This window comes from Salmo salar, chromosome 04 (genome assembly GCF_965601325.2).
Source record: "Salmo salar chromosome 04, fSalSal1, whole genome shotgun sequence".
NCBI lineage: Eukaryota > Metazoa > Chordata > Actinopteri > Salmoniformes > Salmonidae > Salmo > Salmo salar.
The window spans coordinates 58,337,202-58,355,527 of NC_138294.1; the positions used below are offsets into that span (position 1 = coordinate 58,337,202).

Below are 18,326 nucleotides of genomic sequence, written 5' to 3' on the forward strand. Positions count from 1 at the left end.
ACTGGACAATGCAACAACAATAAGAAATAATAAAAGATACTAACATGAAGTAAATGGCTCAATAGAATAGATGAAACATTTCAGCATCAGTAGAATACAGGAAGACAGAATTTATAGACCAATATTTACACATTTCAGGGAAGGGGGAATAAAATGTCTGGTAGCAGCAGTTGTGGTGTGTGTGAGAGAGAGAGAAAGTGTGGCGCAGCAGTCTAAGGCACTGCATCTCAGTTCTAGAGGTGTCACTACAGACCCTGGTTCGATCCCGGTCTGTATCACAACTGGCCGTGATCGGGAGTCCCATAGGGCGGCGCACAATTGGCCCAGTGTGGTTAGGGGTAGGTCGTCGTTGCAAAATAAGAATTTGTTAACTGACTTGCCTAGTTAAATAAAAGTTTCCGTTTTAAAAACAAAACATAAAAAAAAACAGCTTGTGGCTGGAGTGTGTGGGGTCCTTCATGATGCTGCGGGACTTCATCAGGCACCGTTTCAAGTAGATGCCCTGGATGGGTGGGAACACAGCTCCAGTGATGTACTGCAACTCGCCAGGATGCTCTCGATGGTGCAGTGGTAGTATTTGGAGAGGACCCGATGTGGCATGCCGAATTTCTTCAGGCGCCTTATTAAGTAGAGGCGCTGTTGTGACCCCTTTGACAGGAGTGGTGGTGTTGTTGGTCCATGTCAAGTCATCTGTGATGTGGATGTTGAGGAACTTAAAACTGCTGACTCGCTCTACTGCAGTCCCATTGATGTGGATCGGAGCGTGTTCCCTCCTCTGCTTCCTGAAGTCAACAATAAACTCCTTGTTTTGCTGATGTTGAGGGAGAGGTTGTTGTCCTGGCACCACAATGCCAGTTCACTTACCTCTTCCCTACACCCTGACTTGTCGTTATTGGTTATAAGGCCTACAACCGTGGTGTCAACAGTAAGGATTTGGCTGATTGGCCTGGATAAGGCTGCAGGGAGAGGGGTTCTGAGGAACTAGAGCTGGAGTCACAACCTGAAGGACACCCAGGCCCCTTACGGAACAGGAGACAATTCTGATGTCAGTAAGACATAACCTGGGATAACAACACTACCTTCTACAGTCAATATGGGACCTAGCCAGAAACAGATAGGACCATACTGTCTATGATGAACAATTTGAATTGGGGTAGAAGTCAGGCCAACTTTCAGGCTCCATAGACGAAGGTAGACTGGGAGGCTGTTTACAGAAGGATGGGGTAACTGTCCTCATCTAGAAGCTTATCTTCAATAAGACATCTCAGTTTGAACACACCTTCCTTCCTTCCATTACGTTCTACTTTCCTTAGATCCTCATGTTGATTACTGATCTGACCTCATTGAAGCAACATGGAAGGAATTGAAGCAAATGTGGCAATCGATCCATCACCCACTCAGTCCCGTTAGATCAGTCATTACTCAAAGCAAGGTAAGAACAAAGGACACATTATTCTAAGCATTCCAACAGGGCTTATGTGCTGTGTCCTCTAGCTCACTTTCATCTGAAGCCCTGAGGTTGAAAGGATGGGAGGGTGCAAAGATGGGAAGCGAGGGAGGAGGAGGAGGTGGGGTGACATGGTGTTTCTGCCCCAGTAAAACTGCCCCAGGGGGCAAGTTTCAATATTTATAATATTAAATATTAATCTGTGGCAGGTTGGAGGCTTCCTACAAATCGATGGCTATGTTAGGACCCACTGGACCGATTGGCTGAAAAACCGCATGACCGACTTTAACCATGCACTATGAAAAGAGCAGCTGGGTCAGAAAACACTCAGGGGAGACACACACAACTGCTAAAAAATGTGGGTTACAATCAAAGACTGATTCCCCTGTGTAACCAGTGTCCCAATTAATAACAACAACAAACAGATGTAAGTTTCATGTCATTTCATTTGGGTTTTCAAATGCATCCAGTCACGCAAATTCCTCTGTATCCCTTGTCTCTCCGTCTATCAGCCCAAACATTTGTCTGTGAGGTCAGATGTGTAGAGGTCAGACAGTTTCCTTGGCAGAGTCCCTCAGGGAAGCTGATCCTCTTATCCACCTTTATTAATGACTGATTGACAGGATTTTGTGCCGTAATCCAGTCGGCAGGTCGTTGGTGATAAAGCTCACCCCCCTCCTCTACTCCGTGTGTGTGTGTGTGTGTGGGGGGGGGGGGGGGGGGGGGGGTAAATGAGGACCTCTGGTATTGTGCCCCATGTCACCAATGAATGTAATTTAGGCTAATTGAAATCCCTTCTCCATCAACATTTACACAAATCTCCTCAGCGCCACCAAAAATGAACAACATACACTAAACCACTCAGATCACACCTCACGGAATGCAGCATGTCACCGTTCCATTTGGATCAAACCCATTGTTCAAATCTTCGCCCGGCAACACAATAACAGTGATTGTACACTGTGTCCCACCTCTATCTACCACCCCTCCCTGTGTGTGTGTGTGTGTCTGTGTCCAAATGAATAGCCCAGCCTCTCTCTAGTGTGCCACAGAGCCTCAGGGGTTTCAATCACTGCAAGGGGCCTCAAGGGAGTAACAACAACAGCACAACGCATGTCAACCACACTTCTCTACACTATGTCAATGACGCAGACATGCATAGTATACACACATTTACAAAACAATCTATTTAGCTCTCTAAACCAGGGAGTAAAAAACCAACTGGTTTGTTGGCTAATCCTCTGACACTCACAAAAGCTTGCAAACTTGCCCAGTGGCGGTAAATGCTATTTTCTTCCTCCCCTCGCTCGTTTGCTCTTATTTTAATTAAAACTTTTAATCTAGCCTGGGCCTGGGCTCTGGAGGCCTGTTAAAATCTTAAGTAAAGCATTCTCTTTCTGGTACTGGCTGGCTTGGGATGGGGCTGCATGGGGCTGGGGTGATACGGATGAGGCTAGGTCTAGACAGATGGAGCTAGGGTGATACGGCTGAGGCTAGGTCTAGACAGATGGGGCAGGGGTGATACGGATGAGGCTAGGTCTAGAGAGATGGGGCAGGGGTGATACGGATGAGCCTAGGTCTAGAGAGATGGGGCTGGGGTGATACGGATGAGCCTAGGTCTAGAGAGATGGGGCTGGGGTGATACGGCTGAGCCTAGGTCTAGAGAGATGGGGCTGGGGTGATACGGATGAGGCTAGGTCTAGAGAGATGGGGCTGGGGTGATACGGATGAGGCTAGGTCTAGAGAGATGGGGCTGGGGTGATACGGATGAGGCTAGGTCTAGAGAGATGGGGCAGGGGTGATACGGATGAGGCTAGGTCTAGAGAGATGGGGCTGGGGTGATACGGATGAGGCTAGGTCTAGAGAGATGGGGCAGAGGTGATACGGATGAGGCTAGGTCTAGAGAGATGGGGCAGGGGTGATACGGATGAGGCTAGGTCTAGAGAGATGGGGCAGGGGTGATACGGATGAGGCTAGGTCTAGAGAGATGGGGCAGGGGTGATACGGATGAGGCTAGGTCTAGAGAGATGGGGCAGGGGTGATACGGATGAGGCTAGGTCTAGAGAGATGGGGCTGGGGTGATACGGATGAGGCTAGGTCTAGAGAGATGGGGCTGGGGTGATACGGATGAGGCTAGGTCTAGAGAGATGGGGCAGGGGTGATACGGATGAGGCTAGGTCTAGCGAGATGGGGCAGGGGTGATACGGATGAGGCTAGGTCTAGAGAGATGGGGCAGGGGTGATACGGATGAGGCTAGGTCAAGAGAGATGGGGCAAGGGTGATACGGATGAGGCTAGGTCTAGAGCGATGGGGCTGGGGTGATACGGATGAGGCTAGGTCTAGAGAGATGGGGCTGGGGTGATACGGATGAGGCTAGGTCTAGAGAGATGGGGCTGGGGTGATACGGATGAGGCTAGGTCTAGAGAGATGGGGCAGGGGTGATACGGATGAGGCTAGGTCTAGAGAGATGGGGCTGGGGTGATACGGATGAGGCTAGGTCTAGAGAGATGGGGCTGGGGTGATACGGATGAGGCTAGGTCTAGAGAGATGGGGCAGGGGTGATACGGATGAGGCTAGGTCTAGAGAGATGGGGCTGGGGTGATACGGATGAGGCTAGGTCTAGAGAGATGGGGCAGGGGTGATACGGATGAGGCTAGGTCAAGAGAGATGGGGCAAGGGTGATACGGATGAGGCTAGGTCTAGAGCGATGGGGCTGGGGTGATACGGATGAGGCTAGGTCTAGAGAGATGGGGCTGGGGTGATACGGATGAGGCTAGGTCTAGAGAGATGGGGCAGGGGTGATACGGATGAGGCTAGGTCTAGAAAGATGGGGCAGGGGTGATAAGGATGAGGATAGGTCAAGAGAGATGGGGCAAGGGTGATACGGATGAGGCTAGGTCTAGAGAGATGGGGCTGGGGTGATACAGATGAGGCTAGGTCTAGAGAGATGGGGCAGGGGTGATACGGATGAGGCTAGGTCTAGCGAGATGGGGCAGGGGTGATACGGATGAGGCTAGGTCAAGAGAGATGGGGCAAGGGTGATACGGATGAGGCTAGGTCAAGAGAGATGGGGCAAGGGTGATACGGATGAGGCTAGGTCTAGAGCGATGGGGCTGGGGTGATACGGATGAGGCTAGGTCTAGAGAGATGGGGCAGGGGTGATACAGATGAGGCTAGGTCTAGAGAGATGGGGCTGGGGTGATACGGATGAGGCTAGGTCTAGAGAGATGGGGCTGGGTTCCTGCCAGAAGGAGACGGGCCAGGCCTGTGGAGAGGCACACAGACCAGCCCAGCCGCTGGCTGCTGAATTATTGAACAACTTCCACATTTAAGTTGCACATCATCTGCAATGAGCTTGGCCAGTGAGGGGAGCTTCTGGGGAGTTGTGTTGTTTTCACCTCCAATCAAAACATATGCTCTAAACCGTATCACTCTGCTCTGAAAATGTTCTGAAATTCTGTCAGCTTCGTTACTGATGGTGGTTTTTTGACAGCTTTTGACATGATATTTTACTGACAAAAACAAGCTGCTAAGTGGTTTTTATTTATTTTATTTAACTAGACAAGTAAATGAAAGTAAAACATGTAACCATCTCACATTTGGGTAAACGATCAAATAAAGTACCCAGATGTGTGACCATTAACTTTGAGGGCCTTGCATGAACTCTGCCTAGGAAATCTATTTTCTGACAAGCTCCTGCAGAAGCAGTCAAACCCTGCCAAACAACCAACCACCTCCTTTCAGCTGAGAGACACAGCTTCTCTCCCACCACTACCTCCTCCAGAGAGAGAACCAACGCAAAGTACACAAACTACCTCACTGGCAGTGCAGGAGTGGAACATTCAGGCCTGTTCTCACAGTTAAAAGTAGTTCGCTACAGTGAATTATTGAACAGCTTCTCAGACACCGTTTGCCTGGGCAATTTCCTCACTGCTGTGCCTGAAGCGAGAGAGGCTACACTCACATTGGCTAACTGACTATTCTACTCTAAGCCAAAAAGGGCCCCCTGGCTGGGTTGGTATCGACTGGCTGAGGCACTTTGGAAGCTCTCCTTCTGAGGTAGAGAGACTGTCTTGCCCTCCTTCCAGGATTTGTTCCATCAGGCCTTTTGTTGTGTTGCAGCAGAAAAGGCCCATGAGACTGCAGACTCATCAGCCCTGCTAATTGGCTACTGTTAAAAAATACAAAAGGAGAGCCGCACACTCTAGAAGCTCAGATGCAATAATTTCATAACCAACATTGGTTATAAAATTTGGCTGAGAGACCACCTGGTCCTGAGTCTACAGGCTACCTGGGTTAATGGGTCTCTAACCTGATGAAAGACTTTACAGGTCAGTCAATTAGACAGAGACAGTCTGGGATAACAGCCTTGGAGTAGTGTGCTTTAGTGCCATTTTAGTCGTTGTGCTTTACAAATTAATAACACAACTAGGCTATTTCTTTCATATTGATGTTGCCATAGCAGAATGGAGAAAGGAGAGGGGTGTGGGACGGTTATATGGATACTGCAATGAAGGGGACTTGTTTGTGTGGATCCTGAGACAGAGCCCTGAGGAGGAGTGATGGTCAAGTTAGTGCTGAGGGGACTTAACCGCCTCCACACTCAGGACACAAACCCTGCTAGTCTCTCTCCATCTCTTTCTCGAATGTACCAGGAGAGGGAGGGAAAATAATGGGCAAAAGGGAGATGAGAAAAGATGGATTGAGTAAGCAAAAAAAGGGAGAGATGTGGCAGAGAGAGAAGTGTGAGGAGGATGGCAAAAGAGAGAGGGGTGGAGAGAAAAACAGAGAGGTGAGAGACAGTAAGAGGATGCTGTGGGAGACAGGGAGTTAAACAGGAAGGGCAAAAATAAAAACCGTAATGAACAACAGAGGAAAAGCGAGAAGCGGGTGAGGATTAAAAAGTGAGTGAGAAAAAGAGCAGGTGTGGTCCTCTCCTCTTCTCTTCCTCCAGTTCCAGTAACAGGCAGTGACCTCGGGCTGAACAGAGTACCCAGAGGCTCATGTGTCCCGAAAAAACATCCAGCTGCCAGGCCACGGGTATTACATTACCCTCTCGGCCAGGGAATGGGTCACAGAGGGCCCTCTGCATCCTCTCGATCATTCCCTCCCCTCCCCCCCAACCCCAGCCCCTCCCCCAGCACACAGCCTCTACACCCTACTCCTCTCCCTTCCTCTGCCCACACTAGGATCAATAGCAATCTGGCTAAAAGTTTGGGATGAGATTGGCCAGCAGTGAGAGTCTAGTAATTGAGTTAGAGGCATCAAATGTCTCGGCTAGAACACCAGTAACGATCCATTCCCTCTTGTTCTCATGCACTTGTTTTTCCCTCTCACACCCTTTCCCTGGCTGCACTAGCATTTCTCAAAATGAGAGATATAGCAACATTCTCTTGATGCCATGAGAGGAGAACCCTTTGGCCTCCATAAGAATATAGTTGAATAGCCCTGTCATACCTCTTCTGAGAACAGCCTTTTCACTCCCCATTTCATCTTGCTCGTGACTGACTTCGAACCAGAATGTCACAGAGCTGTGTTAGTCCACATACCTACAGCCTATAGGGATAAGTTCAGGAAGTTCATGTAAAGGACGACACGCTGCTTGCTTAATCAGTACCGCTTCCCCTGATTGATGTTTAAGTTGTATTAGTCGTATGTACAGGATACACATGGTATACACCGTCCAACGAAATGCTTACTTGTAGGTTCCTTCTCGACAATGCAACAACAAATATGAACATAAAGTAAATGGCTCAGAACAACCTCAATTCATCAGGGCATGGACTCAAGTGTTCCACAGGGATGCTGGCCCATGTTGACTCCAATGCGTCCCACAGTTGTGTCAAGTTGGCTGGATGTCCTTTGGGTGGTGGACCATTCTTGATACACACTGGAAACTGTGAAGCGTGAACAACCCAGCAGCATTGCAGTTCTGGCCACAAACCGCTGCGCCTGGCACCTACTACTGTACCCCGTTTAAAGGTACTTCAATATTTTGTCTTGCCCATTTACCCTCTGAATGGCACATATACACAATCCATGTCTCAAAAATCCTTCTTTAACCTGTCTCCTCCCCTTCATCTACACTGGTTAAATCCACTTCAATAAGTGACATCAATAAGGGTTCATAGCTTTTACCTGGTCAGTATGTCATGGAAAGAGCAGTTGTTCTTAATGTTCTGTATACTCAGGGTGTATATCTGTGTGGGTGTGAGTGAGTGCATGTGTGCTAAGGTGTGGAGACTCAGTGCAGGTTGTCAGTCCAGTTCAAGTGTTCAGCAGTCTGACGGCTTGTAGACAGAAACTGTCTCTGAGCTTGTTGGCATCAGACCACATGCTCCGATGGTAAGGGAGTGACTGGGGTGTGTGTTGTCCTTCATGATACTGCTGGGCCTTCATCAGGCATATTTTTGAGTAATGTCCTGGATGGGTGGGAGCACGGTCCCAGTAATGTACTGGGCAGTCTTCACCACCCGCTCGAGTCCGTGTGGAGGTGGTGTTGTTGCCAATCCTCACAGCCTGTGGTCTGCCCATCAGGAAGTCCAGGACCCAGTTGCAGAGGGTGGTGTCCAGACCCAGGGCTCTGAGCTTGGTGTCGAGCTTGGAGGGAACAATAGTGTTGAATGCTAAACTGTAGCCAATGAACAGCATTCTCACATTGGTGTTCCTCTTGTCCAGATGTGCTACGGCCGTGTGAATAGCGATGGAAATGGCAGATCTGTTGGCGCGGTAGGCAAATTGGAGTGGGTCCAGTGTGCATGTGATTCAGCTCATACCGAGACTCAAATGGGGCATCATATTGTGTTAGCTTTCTGCCGTGTTTGAGAAGTCAAAGCCCTTTGGATTCGTTATTTGTACAGCTGCCACCATCTTTATTTCCTTGTGTTTTTTCACCTCTCCTCTCCCCTCTTCTCTGAGCAGAGCAGGCAGGCCCTAGCCTAGCAACTCCAGACTTCACACAGACACAGGTCTCTCATTCACGTTTGCTTGTAAATGTCTAAACTCACCGAAAATGACATTCGGTAGCTCCTAACTATATATGTATAACTTTATGAGGTGGATTGCCTGTCTCAGCAATTTCTTTATTTTCGTTTGCGCTCGTTACCATATTTAGCTAGAAGCCTCCATTGAAATTCGATATTACTTGTGCTCATTTTGTCAGCATTCTGGGCAATAGAATTCTGGACTTCTTTGTGTTTTTGGGTGCTCCCTTGTGTACTAAGCCGGTAATACCGTATATCCCGGTATGATGATATGAAAATCGAGATACCACCCAACCATAGTTAGAACCCACCGTGCTATTGAAAAAGGCCTTTTATTATTGTGCAAGGGACAACACTTCAGGCTGATTAATGAGTTTCACAGATTCCCATATGCTACATTCACCACCTAAACTCACTCCACAGAAAACCCAGTGGTTGAACCAGCGCAACTGTACATCCGAGTCCAGGGGCACCATTGTAAAGGACATCACAATGCCTGCTTAGCAAGTACTGTTTTCCCCTGATTCATCTCATATTGAGACTCAACCACAGCCCTTCTGCCTCGAAAACACACGTGACCATGTAACAGCTGGTTTGGTGACCATGCTTTTGTGATAAGTAACTTGTCGGATACCTGAAAAGTTGAACTGTCTGAAGCACAGAAGAACTAGGTTAGAACCCAATCAGTCAAACTAACACGTGTTCAGGTCTCAGGCAAGGTTGCTCATCACATGCATGGATCACCAAACCACCTCTGTTGCCCTTTCATTAAATTGGGTCCACAGATCATTCTGCTTCCGTTTGCAAAATAAGTGCCGTTGTTGTGCAGTAGGCCCGATTTCGAACCCAGTCAGTTATATTGGTGCCGTGATATCTGAGTATGAGGTCAAAGGGGGTGAAATGTAACTGAAGTGGTTCGATGAACCACGCTCTTTTGATGAGTAACCTTGCTGTAGACTTGAGTTAGGGATTAGTTCAGGAAGCTATGGACTTTAGCTAAGTGGGCTAACACAGTCTTGTGACAGGCAGGAGACCCAGTTCAAACCCAGTAGGTCACCAGAGCAAGATTACAATGGGAGTGGAAAGGCTATCCTTAGAAGGGCTAAACTGTCAGGAATATTCAACAGTATTCTTATGTGGGCCAAATAGTTTTTATTTTGTGTTACTCCCTTCCAATGCAGCATGTGATCATCATACAGGGAACAGATATTTCAGAGACTCTTAGCTTTCAGGAATGTGATAATCATAGAGGGAACAGATATTTCAGAGACTCTTAGCTTTCAGGAATGGGATCATCATAGTTTATAGCCAAAATGGTTCAAATGCTAGAAAATAAATGCAACATTTCACAAGAAGCTTCTGTTTACCACAGTAAGTATTTCATTATATTGGTTCTCTACATTCCCTGGCTATGAAAGTACCAGGATGTTGTCTGTGGTTTTGAATCTGAATTTAGAGAACCGAATTTAAAAACTGAATCTGAATGCATCTGAGAAGTTGAATATATGAAACGTTGATTAACTTGAAATTATAGTTTGTAAACTTGATAGACAATGAATGCAATATATACCATTTTGAAACAGAATATATAAATATCTAACTTAAATATTCGATTTTAAAACTAAATGCAATATTCACTCAATTCAGATTTCAAATCATGAAATACAAGGTACATTTATTAATAAAATTATTACATTTGTGCGTTACAAATAAAACAAATACTAAAAAGTTAATACAAATTCAAAATTATGGAATTCAAATACAATCTCTGTCGGCACTCAAATTGCTCCATACGAGGCCCCACATGACAAGAATCACACAAAACTTCACAAAAGAATGCAGAACCATCTGAGGGGACAGACAAAGACTAGGTTCATCAATGATTTATTCCTATTTTTGCAGTATCTAGTTAATCTAATGTGTGGTGTAAAAATACTAGGTTTAAACTGTCTGAAAGATTGCTGAGTAAATTAAGGTACTCACCTTGCTCCCATGTTGCGGTTTGGTGAGGCAGACGGGTCGATTCATCCCCCCCACCCCAACCTCTGACCCCGGCCCAGCCCCTGCAGTGACCCCTGCACTGACCCCGTGTTGGCGGTGCCACCCTAGCAGGCAGCGCCACTGAGCCAGCTCCCTTAGGAGAGGCAGGCAGGACGCTGGGCACAGCATGACGCGTGACAGAATGGACACACACACACACCGTCTGACACACTGTCCAACACACACTCTATCCCTCAACCAATTTCACACACCACTGAGTCTTTACTATACCCCTCACAATACCTATCAATGGCCGTGCTCTTGCTTTACAAGAGGATCCAATCTCAATCTCAATGCCTGTCTTCCAAAGTCCTGCTGAATTTACTCTCTCAAATAGCTTAGGGGCTATATCCCTCTGCACTCCAAGGATAGAATACCTTTCCTCTCAACCATAAGCCAGGTATGAGAAACAAGGGGCTCCACAGCTGGCTACAAAAAGCAAATCGGAGTCAGTCCCGAAAAGCACACTGCTGTAATGGAATGGCAGCCTGAGGTGTAAGGAGAGCTGCCTGCCTGCCTAACAGACTCACTGCTCTAATGCTGCATGTAATGACTGAAATCAAACGAGTGATAAGTCCCTAACTCTCCTGTATGTGAGAGTATGTGTGAATGAATGGTCTGTGTCTGGTCCACAGTCACACTACATCTAGCGCTAATCCTGCCACCTGCCAAGCTCAGCTCACACATGCACTCTGGCTGACACAGACCACACTGAATCAGACCGTTGTTTCTGTCCCGCCAGGCAACTGAAACAAAGCCACCAGGAGCTCCGAGTTTCTCCACTGTGGAAGAATTCCGAGTCTGATGCTCAGAACACAGCAGCCCAGCTGACCTCACCGTCCGTCCCCTACGCAGAGAGAACATTCATTACCAGCATTGTCTCCTCCACTACAGCGCTGTGACCTCACTTACAGTATGGCTTCAGCCTGACTCATAGACACATGCCGTATCAGCCACAAAGCTAAACACTAGCAAGCAGTAGAGGAGATAAACAGACCAATGCACATGGAGGGTAATAGCTCTCTCTTTCACTTGTTCCCGCTCTCCCCCCTTCCCGCTCCCTCCTTTCCTGGCGGTCTCCTGCAGCAGTCAAATGCAAATAGCATGCAATCTACCTTATGACAGCTCCTCCTCGATGGCTTACTGAGCTAAACACACAACCAACAGCAGAATAGTGGATGTCTACATACACACACCAAAAGCTCCTACCGAATCACCAGCAGCCAGACAGAGTGATCCCTGCATAGCACACACAAGCACACGGACGCAGACTCTCACTCTCTCTTTGCTGCGCTGCTCTCTCCTCCTCCTCCTCCTCCTCTCAGCTCTGCGCGGTGACAGAAAAGCCAGAGCAGCCGCCACGCAAAAACATCCCTCTGCCGAACATCTGCAGCACACACACACACACAAGAATGGAGTGGGCGGGGAGACAGAGCCTGTGGGGAGGTGTTTCACAGCCAAGCACAACAATCTCCCGAGCCCCTCCTCTCATGTTTTTCTTTCTCCTGCATCTGTCTTTCCCCTATAGGACAGACTGTTGGGACTCCAGGCAAAACTCACCATCATCTGGCCCTTTCTTCATGTCTCTCTCTTGGGTCGTTCCACTTCAAAAAGCACAAGGAAGAGGATTTCGACACCCACCAACAGATAAGATTAGCATTCCTGAAACCTTGTTTTATTCAAATATAATTTGATCTCTGAGAAATTAAGCTAATTGATTGCACCCAAATTGGCCATATAAATGTGTAGGATTAATATAATATTCAATAAATATAGTACCTAAACATCCGATTTGGACCAAACTTTTTTCAAACAATGAGTTAGGCATGAGGAATCCAAAGAAATGCCAATCACACCCCAACAAAGAGTATATACACTGAACAGAAATATAACCATAACATGTAAAGTGCCCCATGTTTCATGAGCTGAAATATAAGATCCCAGAAATGTTCCGTACGCACAAAAAGCTTATTTCTCTCAAACTTTGTGCACAAATGTGTTTACACCTGTTAGTGTGCCTTTCTCCGTTGCCAAGATAATCCATCCACTGGACAGGTGCATATCAAGACGCTGATTAAACAGCATGATAATTACACAGGAGCACCTTGTGCTGGGGGAAATAAAAGGTCACTCTAAAATGTGCAGTTCTGTCACACAATGCCACAGATGTCTCGTGTTTTGAGGGAGCGTGCAATTGGCATGCTGACTGCAGGAATGTCCACCAGACCTGTTGCCAGAGAATTGGATGTTAATTTCTCTATCATAAGCCTCCTCCAATGTCGTTTTAGAGAATTTGGCAGTACTTCCAACCGGCCCACAACTGCAGACCACGTGTAACCACGCCTGCCCAGGACCTCCACTAAATGGTGCTGTTCCAGGGGATTTCTTTTTTAAAGCTCACCCCCCCACATCAATGTTAAAGGGGTAATAGTTCACCCAAATTACAAAATGACATACTGGTTTCCTTACCCTGTAAGTAGTCTATGGACAAGGTATGACAGAAATCCATGTGTTGGTTCTGTTGTCCACTGCTAACTTTTTTGCATTTGTGGCACAAATCCAAGTCAACTGTACTTACATTAGCGCTTTCATGCTTTATGTCCAAATCATCCTGAAGAATCTAATAATTGATTGCATAACTCAATTATGTTACTTATAGATGATTTGGATATGAACCACAGAAATGCTAACATATGTACCATTGCCGTCATACCTTGTCCGTAAACTGCTTATAGGATAAGGAAACCAATGTCATTTTGTAATTTGTGTGAAATATCCATTTAACATTGGGTGAAAAAAATCTCAGGGGGGAAAAAAAATTATCACCACCAAATTCACTGAGAATACATGACATAGGATGAAGAAACAATACTCCGAGCTGCAGCTTCATACTACTTCTCAGACAGAGAACTGATACTATATACTGGATGTTGGGGTTGTGGGGGTCCATGGGTGGCTTTTGACAAATCTATATGTCTTCTCATTGTTACAAATCAGATGTTAGGTACGATATTTATTGAATATTATATGAATCCTATAAATTAAAATGGCAAATTTGGGTGCAATTAATTAGCTTAATTTCTCAGATATCAAATTATAGTTCAACAAAATAATGTTGCAGGAATGCTAATCTTATCTGCTCCTAACTACAGAAATGATTTCAGAACAATCTGAGATGACGGGTTTCATGGCTTGCTGAAATGGCATGGAATGACCCTCCCCCTTTTTCATCCCTTTCAACCAGACAGTGTGTGTGTAATAAGATGGGTAGTGTAAACAGCGGTGCTGGGAGCTGGTTTCATTGGCTCTGGCAGGTAGCTGAGTGGAGAGCAGCTGGCCTTGGCAGATTGACTTAGAATGACTTAGAATGTTCCTCTTTTATTCTCCAGGTTTCATTTCCACCCCTCATCCCCCGCATCGTATCCACGTGTTCCCCCTGTCCAAGGCCAGCCTCTATTACCTCCCTCAATGGGATGTGGGATGAGAAGTCTGAGATACATGAATGCGTGTGTGCCTGCGAGTCTGAAGACTATAACAGAGTCTAAAAACAAGACAACAGATTCAGCAGCGGGCACTGCTGGAGGACTCTCTATACACCAGAGGGCAGAGGAGAAAAGAGAGAGAGAGCGGGGAGAAGAAAGAGAGAAGGGAAGAAAGAGACGGGGAGGTACTGCAATACCTTCAGAATGCACCTCCCCCCAAGTGTACAAACAAGCAGTATGGGTAGGCACACAAACAAATGCATAGGGTGTGTAAGCACACACTCATGAAGACACCGAAATGCATATTGATAAATGTGCAAACACAAACAACCACACGGCATCCCTAGATAAGCTGCATAGCTAGCTGTCAGTGTCCCTGCAGTGTACATGGCAGACTATTTATAGCACACGTTGCACCGGAAAAGTACTGCCGGCACTCTGTTCAGAGGTACTCTCGGCAGGCAAACGCTATTGGTGTGTCCGAGACCTTAGCTGTGAGAGACGGTTACTATCAGGAAAGGTTAGTGGGTTACAATTAAAGATAGCCTGAACCATGTGTGATTAGAGAGATGTGATGACTGACACAAGCACACTGCACACACGAGTCATTCCACCTAAAAACACACAAGAAAGAGAATTGACACCTACCATCTCAGATTGTGCTGAAATCGTTTCTGTAGTTAGAAACAGATAAGACTAGCAGTCCTGGAACATCATTTTGTTTAAATATAATTAGATTTTGAGAAATGAAGCTCATTGAATACACCCAAATTGGCCATTTTAACCTCTTATGGCTAGGGGGCAGTATTTTCACGGCTGGATAAAAAACGTACCCGATTTAATCTGGTTACTAATCCTACCCAGTAACTAGAATATGCATATACTTATTATATATGGATAGAAAACACCCTAAAGTTTCTAAAACTGTTTGAATGGTGTCTGTGAGTATAACAGAACTCAAATGGCAGGTCAAAACCTGAGAGATTCCTTTACAGGAAGTGGCCTGTCTGACCATTTCTGGAACTTCTTTGCCATCTCTATCTTTTACTAAGGATCTCTGCTCTAACGTGACACTTCCTACGTCGTCCATAGGCGCTCAGAGCCCGGGAAAAACCTGAATGTCGTCATCCCAGCCCCAGGCTGAAACACATTATCGCCTTTCTCAAGTGGCCGATCAAGGGACTGTGGGCTTAGGCGCGTGACCTGGCCGCCCCCGTCTTTGTGATTTTTTCCTCTGTTTCCCGAAAAGGAGATTCCCGGTCGGAATATTATCGCTTTTCTACGAGAAAAATGGCATAAAAATTGATTTTAAACAGCGGTTGACATGCTTCGAAGTACGGTAATGGAATATTAGAATTTTTTTGTCACGAATTGCGCCATGCGCCCGACCCTTCTTTACCATTTCGGATAGTGTCTGGAACGCACGAACAAAACGCTGCTATTCGGATATAACGATGGATTATTTTGTACCAAACCAACATTTGTTATTGAAGTAGCAGTCCTGGGAGTGCATTCTGACGAAGACAACAAAGGTAATGAAACTTTTGTAATAGTAAATCGGAGTTTGATCAGGGCTAAACTTGGTCGGTGTCTAAATGGCTAGCCGTGATGGCTGGGCTATCTACTGAGAATATTGCAAAATGTGCTTTCACCGAAAAGCTATTTTAAAATCGGACATATCGAGTGCAGAGGAGTTCTGTATCTATAATTCTTAAAATAATTGTTATGTTTTTTGTGAACGTTTATCGTGAGTAATTTAGTAAATTCACCGGATGTTTGCGGGGGTATGCTAGTTCTGAACGTCACATGCTAATGTAAAAAGCTGGTTTTTGATATAAATATGAACTTGATTGAACAAAACATGCATGCATTGTATAACATAATGTCCTAGGGTTGTCATCTGATGAAGATCATCAAAGGTTAGTGCTGCATTTAGCTGTGGTTTTGTTTTTTGTGACATTATATGCTAGCTTGAAAAATGGGTGTCTGATTATTTCTGGCTTGGTACTCTGCTGACATAATCTAATGTTTTGCTTTCGCTGTAAAGCCTTTTTGAAATCGGACAGTGTGGTTAGATAAAGGAGAGTCTTGTCTTTAAAATGCTGTGAAATAGTCATATGTTTGAAAAATTGAAGTTTTTGTATTTTTGAGGAATTTGTAATTCGCGCCACGCCTATCATTGGATATTGGAGCAGGTGTTCCGCTAGCGGAACGTCTAGATGTAAGAGGTTAACTTATAGGATTCATATAACCTTCAACACACCCCACAACCAGTATCAGTTAACTATGTCTGAAAAGTAGTATGGAGCTGTGGCTTAGAGTATGGCTTCTTCATCCTATGAAATGTATTGCCTGTGAATCTGGGGATGAAGAAATTAGTCATTGAAGTCGTTTACATCATTTACTATACATTTCTGTGAAAGTACAAGGTTATGCCCACTAGACGCCATTGTTCCTGCTACTGCAGGTCCCGTGTGGCTCAGTTGCTAGAGCATGGCGCTTGCAACCCCAGAATTGTGGGTTTGAGTCCCACGTGGGACCAGCATGAAAAAAATTATGAAAATGTATGCATTCATAAGTAAGTCGCTCTGGATAAGAGTGTCTGCTAAATTACTAAAATGTATATGTTCTGCCACACCCTTTTATCCATTTTCAAATCAACCAAATCAAATTGCATTGTAACATGCTTCGTAAACAACAGGTGAAAACTAAGTGAAATGCTAACTTACGGGCCCTTCCCAACAATGCAGAGAGGAAAATATAGAAAAAACAATAACGAGGAATAAATAAAGGAGTAACAATAACTTGGCTATATACACAGGGTACCAGTACCGAGTCGATGTGCAGGGGTACGAGGTAATTGAGGTAGATATTTACATATAGGTAGGGGTAAAGTGACTAGGCAACAGGATAGATAATAAACAGTAGCAGCAGTGTATGGGAGTCAAAAGAGTGCAAAGAGGGTCAATGCAGATAGTCCGGGTAGATATTTGGCTAACTATTTAGGTGTTTTATGGCTTGGGGCTAGAAGCTGTTCAGGGTCCTGTTGGTTCCAGACTTTATGCTTCGGTACCACTTGCTGTGTGGTAGCAGAAAGAACTGTCTATGACTTGGGTGGCTGGAGCCTTCCTCGACACCGCCTGGTATAGAGGTCGTGGATGGCAGGGACCTCGGCCCCATTGACGTACTGGGCCATACGCACTACACTTTGCAGCACCTTGCAGTCGGATGCCAAGCAGTTGCCATACCAAGCGGAAATACAGCCAGTTGCGCTCATTAGCATATTTATCTAGCAACCTCCAAGGAAATTCACTATTACTTGGGCTAATTTTGTTAGCATTCTAGTAATAGACACCCAAATAGGCGTTTGTGTTTTTTAGCACCCCCTTGTGTACTAAGCTGGTAACACCATAAATCCCGGGATGTGCGAAGAACAGTATGATGATGTGAAAATCTGGATACCACCCAACGCTAGTCCAGGGTGTCTGGGATGATGTGTTGAATAATGAACCATGAACAGCCTTTCAAAGCATTTCATGGCAACAGATGCGAGTGCTATGGGGTGAAATTCATTTAGACAGGTTACCTTGGCGTTCTTGGGCACAAGGACTATGGTGGTCTGCTTGAAACATGTAGGTAGTACAGACTCGGTCAGGGAGAGGTTGAAAATGACAGTGAAGACGCCCACCAGCTAGTCAGAGCATGCTCCATGTACGCCTCCTGTCTGGCCCAGAGGCCTTGTGAATGTTATCCTGTTTATCGGCTACGGAGAGCGAGATCACAGTCGTCCGGAACTGCTGGTGCTCTCATGCATGGTTTAGTGTTCCTTGCCTCAAAGAGAGCATAGAAGGCATTTAGCTTGTTTGGTAGGCTCGCATCCAGGGCCTAAAATGAACATCTGCCACCTGCCAAATGCGTGGCATTGGCGGGTAAGATGTCTGTTTCACCAGCCACATTGTCGGGTGGTCAGGGTTCCAAAGTGCAAGCATTTCACTCACATTTGTGAATGGAAATAGTCAAGTGTGATCACATTTATAGTAAAATAAATGCTTCCGTAGCTGTTTTCAAAGTATTTTCGCCGTTTTGCTTCATAGCATGTAAATTAATCGCACAAAGTCAAATAACTACGAATCCTATATAGCCTATGCCACCTCTCGCTGCAACACTTCCTGGCTGGGGGCTGTGCGCACAGGCATAAAAGTAATACACTTGAAACGTATGTATACTGAAGTGAGACTTTGTCCTTGTGTTTCTTGGCTATTTACATAGTTCACAAGCTTGGTTGTTTTTCTGTTTGAGTTTCAACTGCTAGAGAAGAGAAGACAACGCTTTTACTAGTCAGTCAGACTCAATCTCACAGGCACAGTAACCTCC

At 45.8% G+C, this 18,326-nt stretch overlaps 1 protein-coding gene across 2 annotated transcripts in view; it reads right to left on the minus strand.

The window, feature by feature from the left end:
• Positions 1-18,326, minus strand: part of siah2l (seven in absentia homolog 2 (Drosophila)-like) — a 43,742-nt gene that overhangs the window by 5,626 nt on the left and 19,790 nt on the right. Inside the window, exon 1 of one of the 2 annotated variants that reach the window (XM_014197450.3) lies at positions 10,414-13,135. The exons of the other annotated variant lie outside the window; for it this stretch is intronic. Coding sequence (XP_014052925.1) covers positions 10,414-10,599 — 186 coding nt within the window. The 5' untranslated portion in view covers positions 10,600-13,135. Of the gene's footprint in view, positions 1-10,413; positions 13,136-18,326 lie in introns of those variants that run through there. 2 annotated transcript variants of the gene reach the window in all.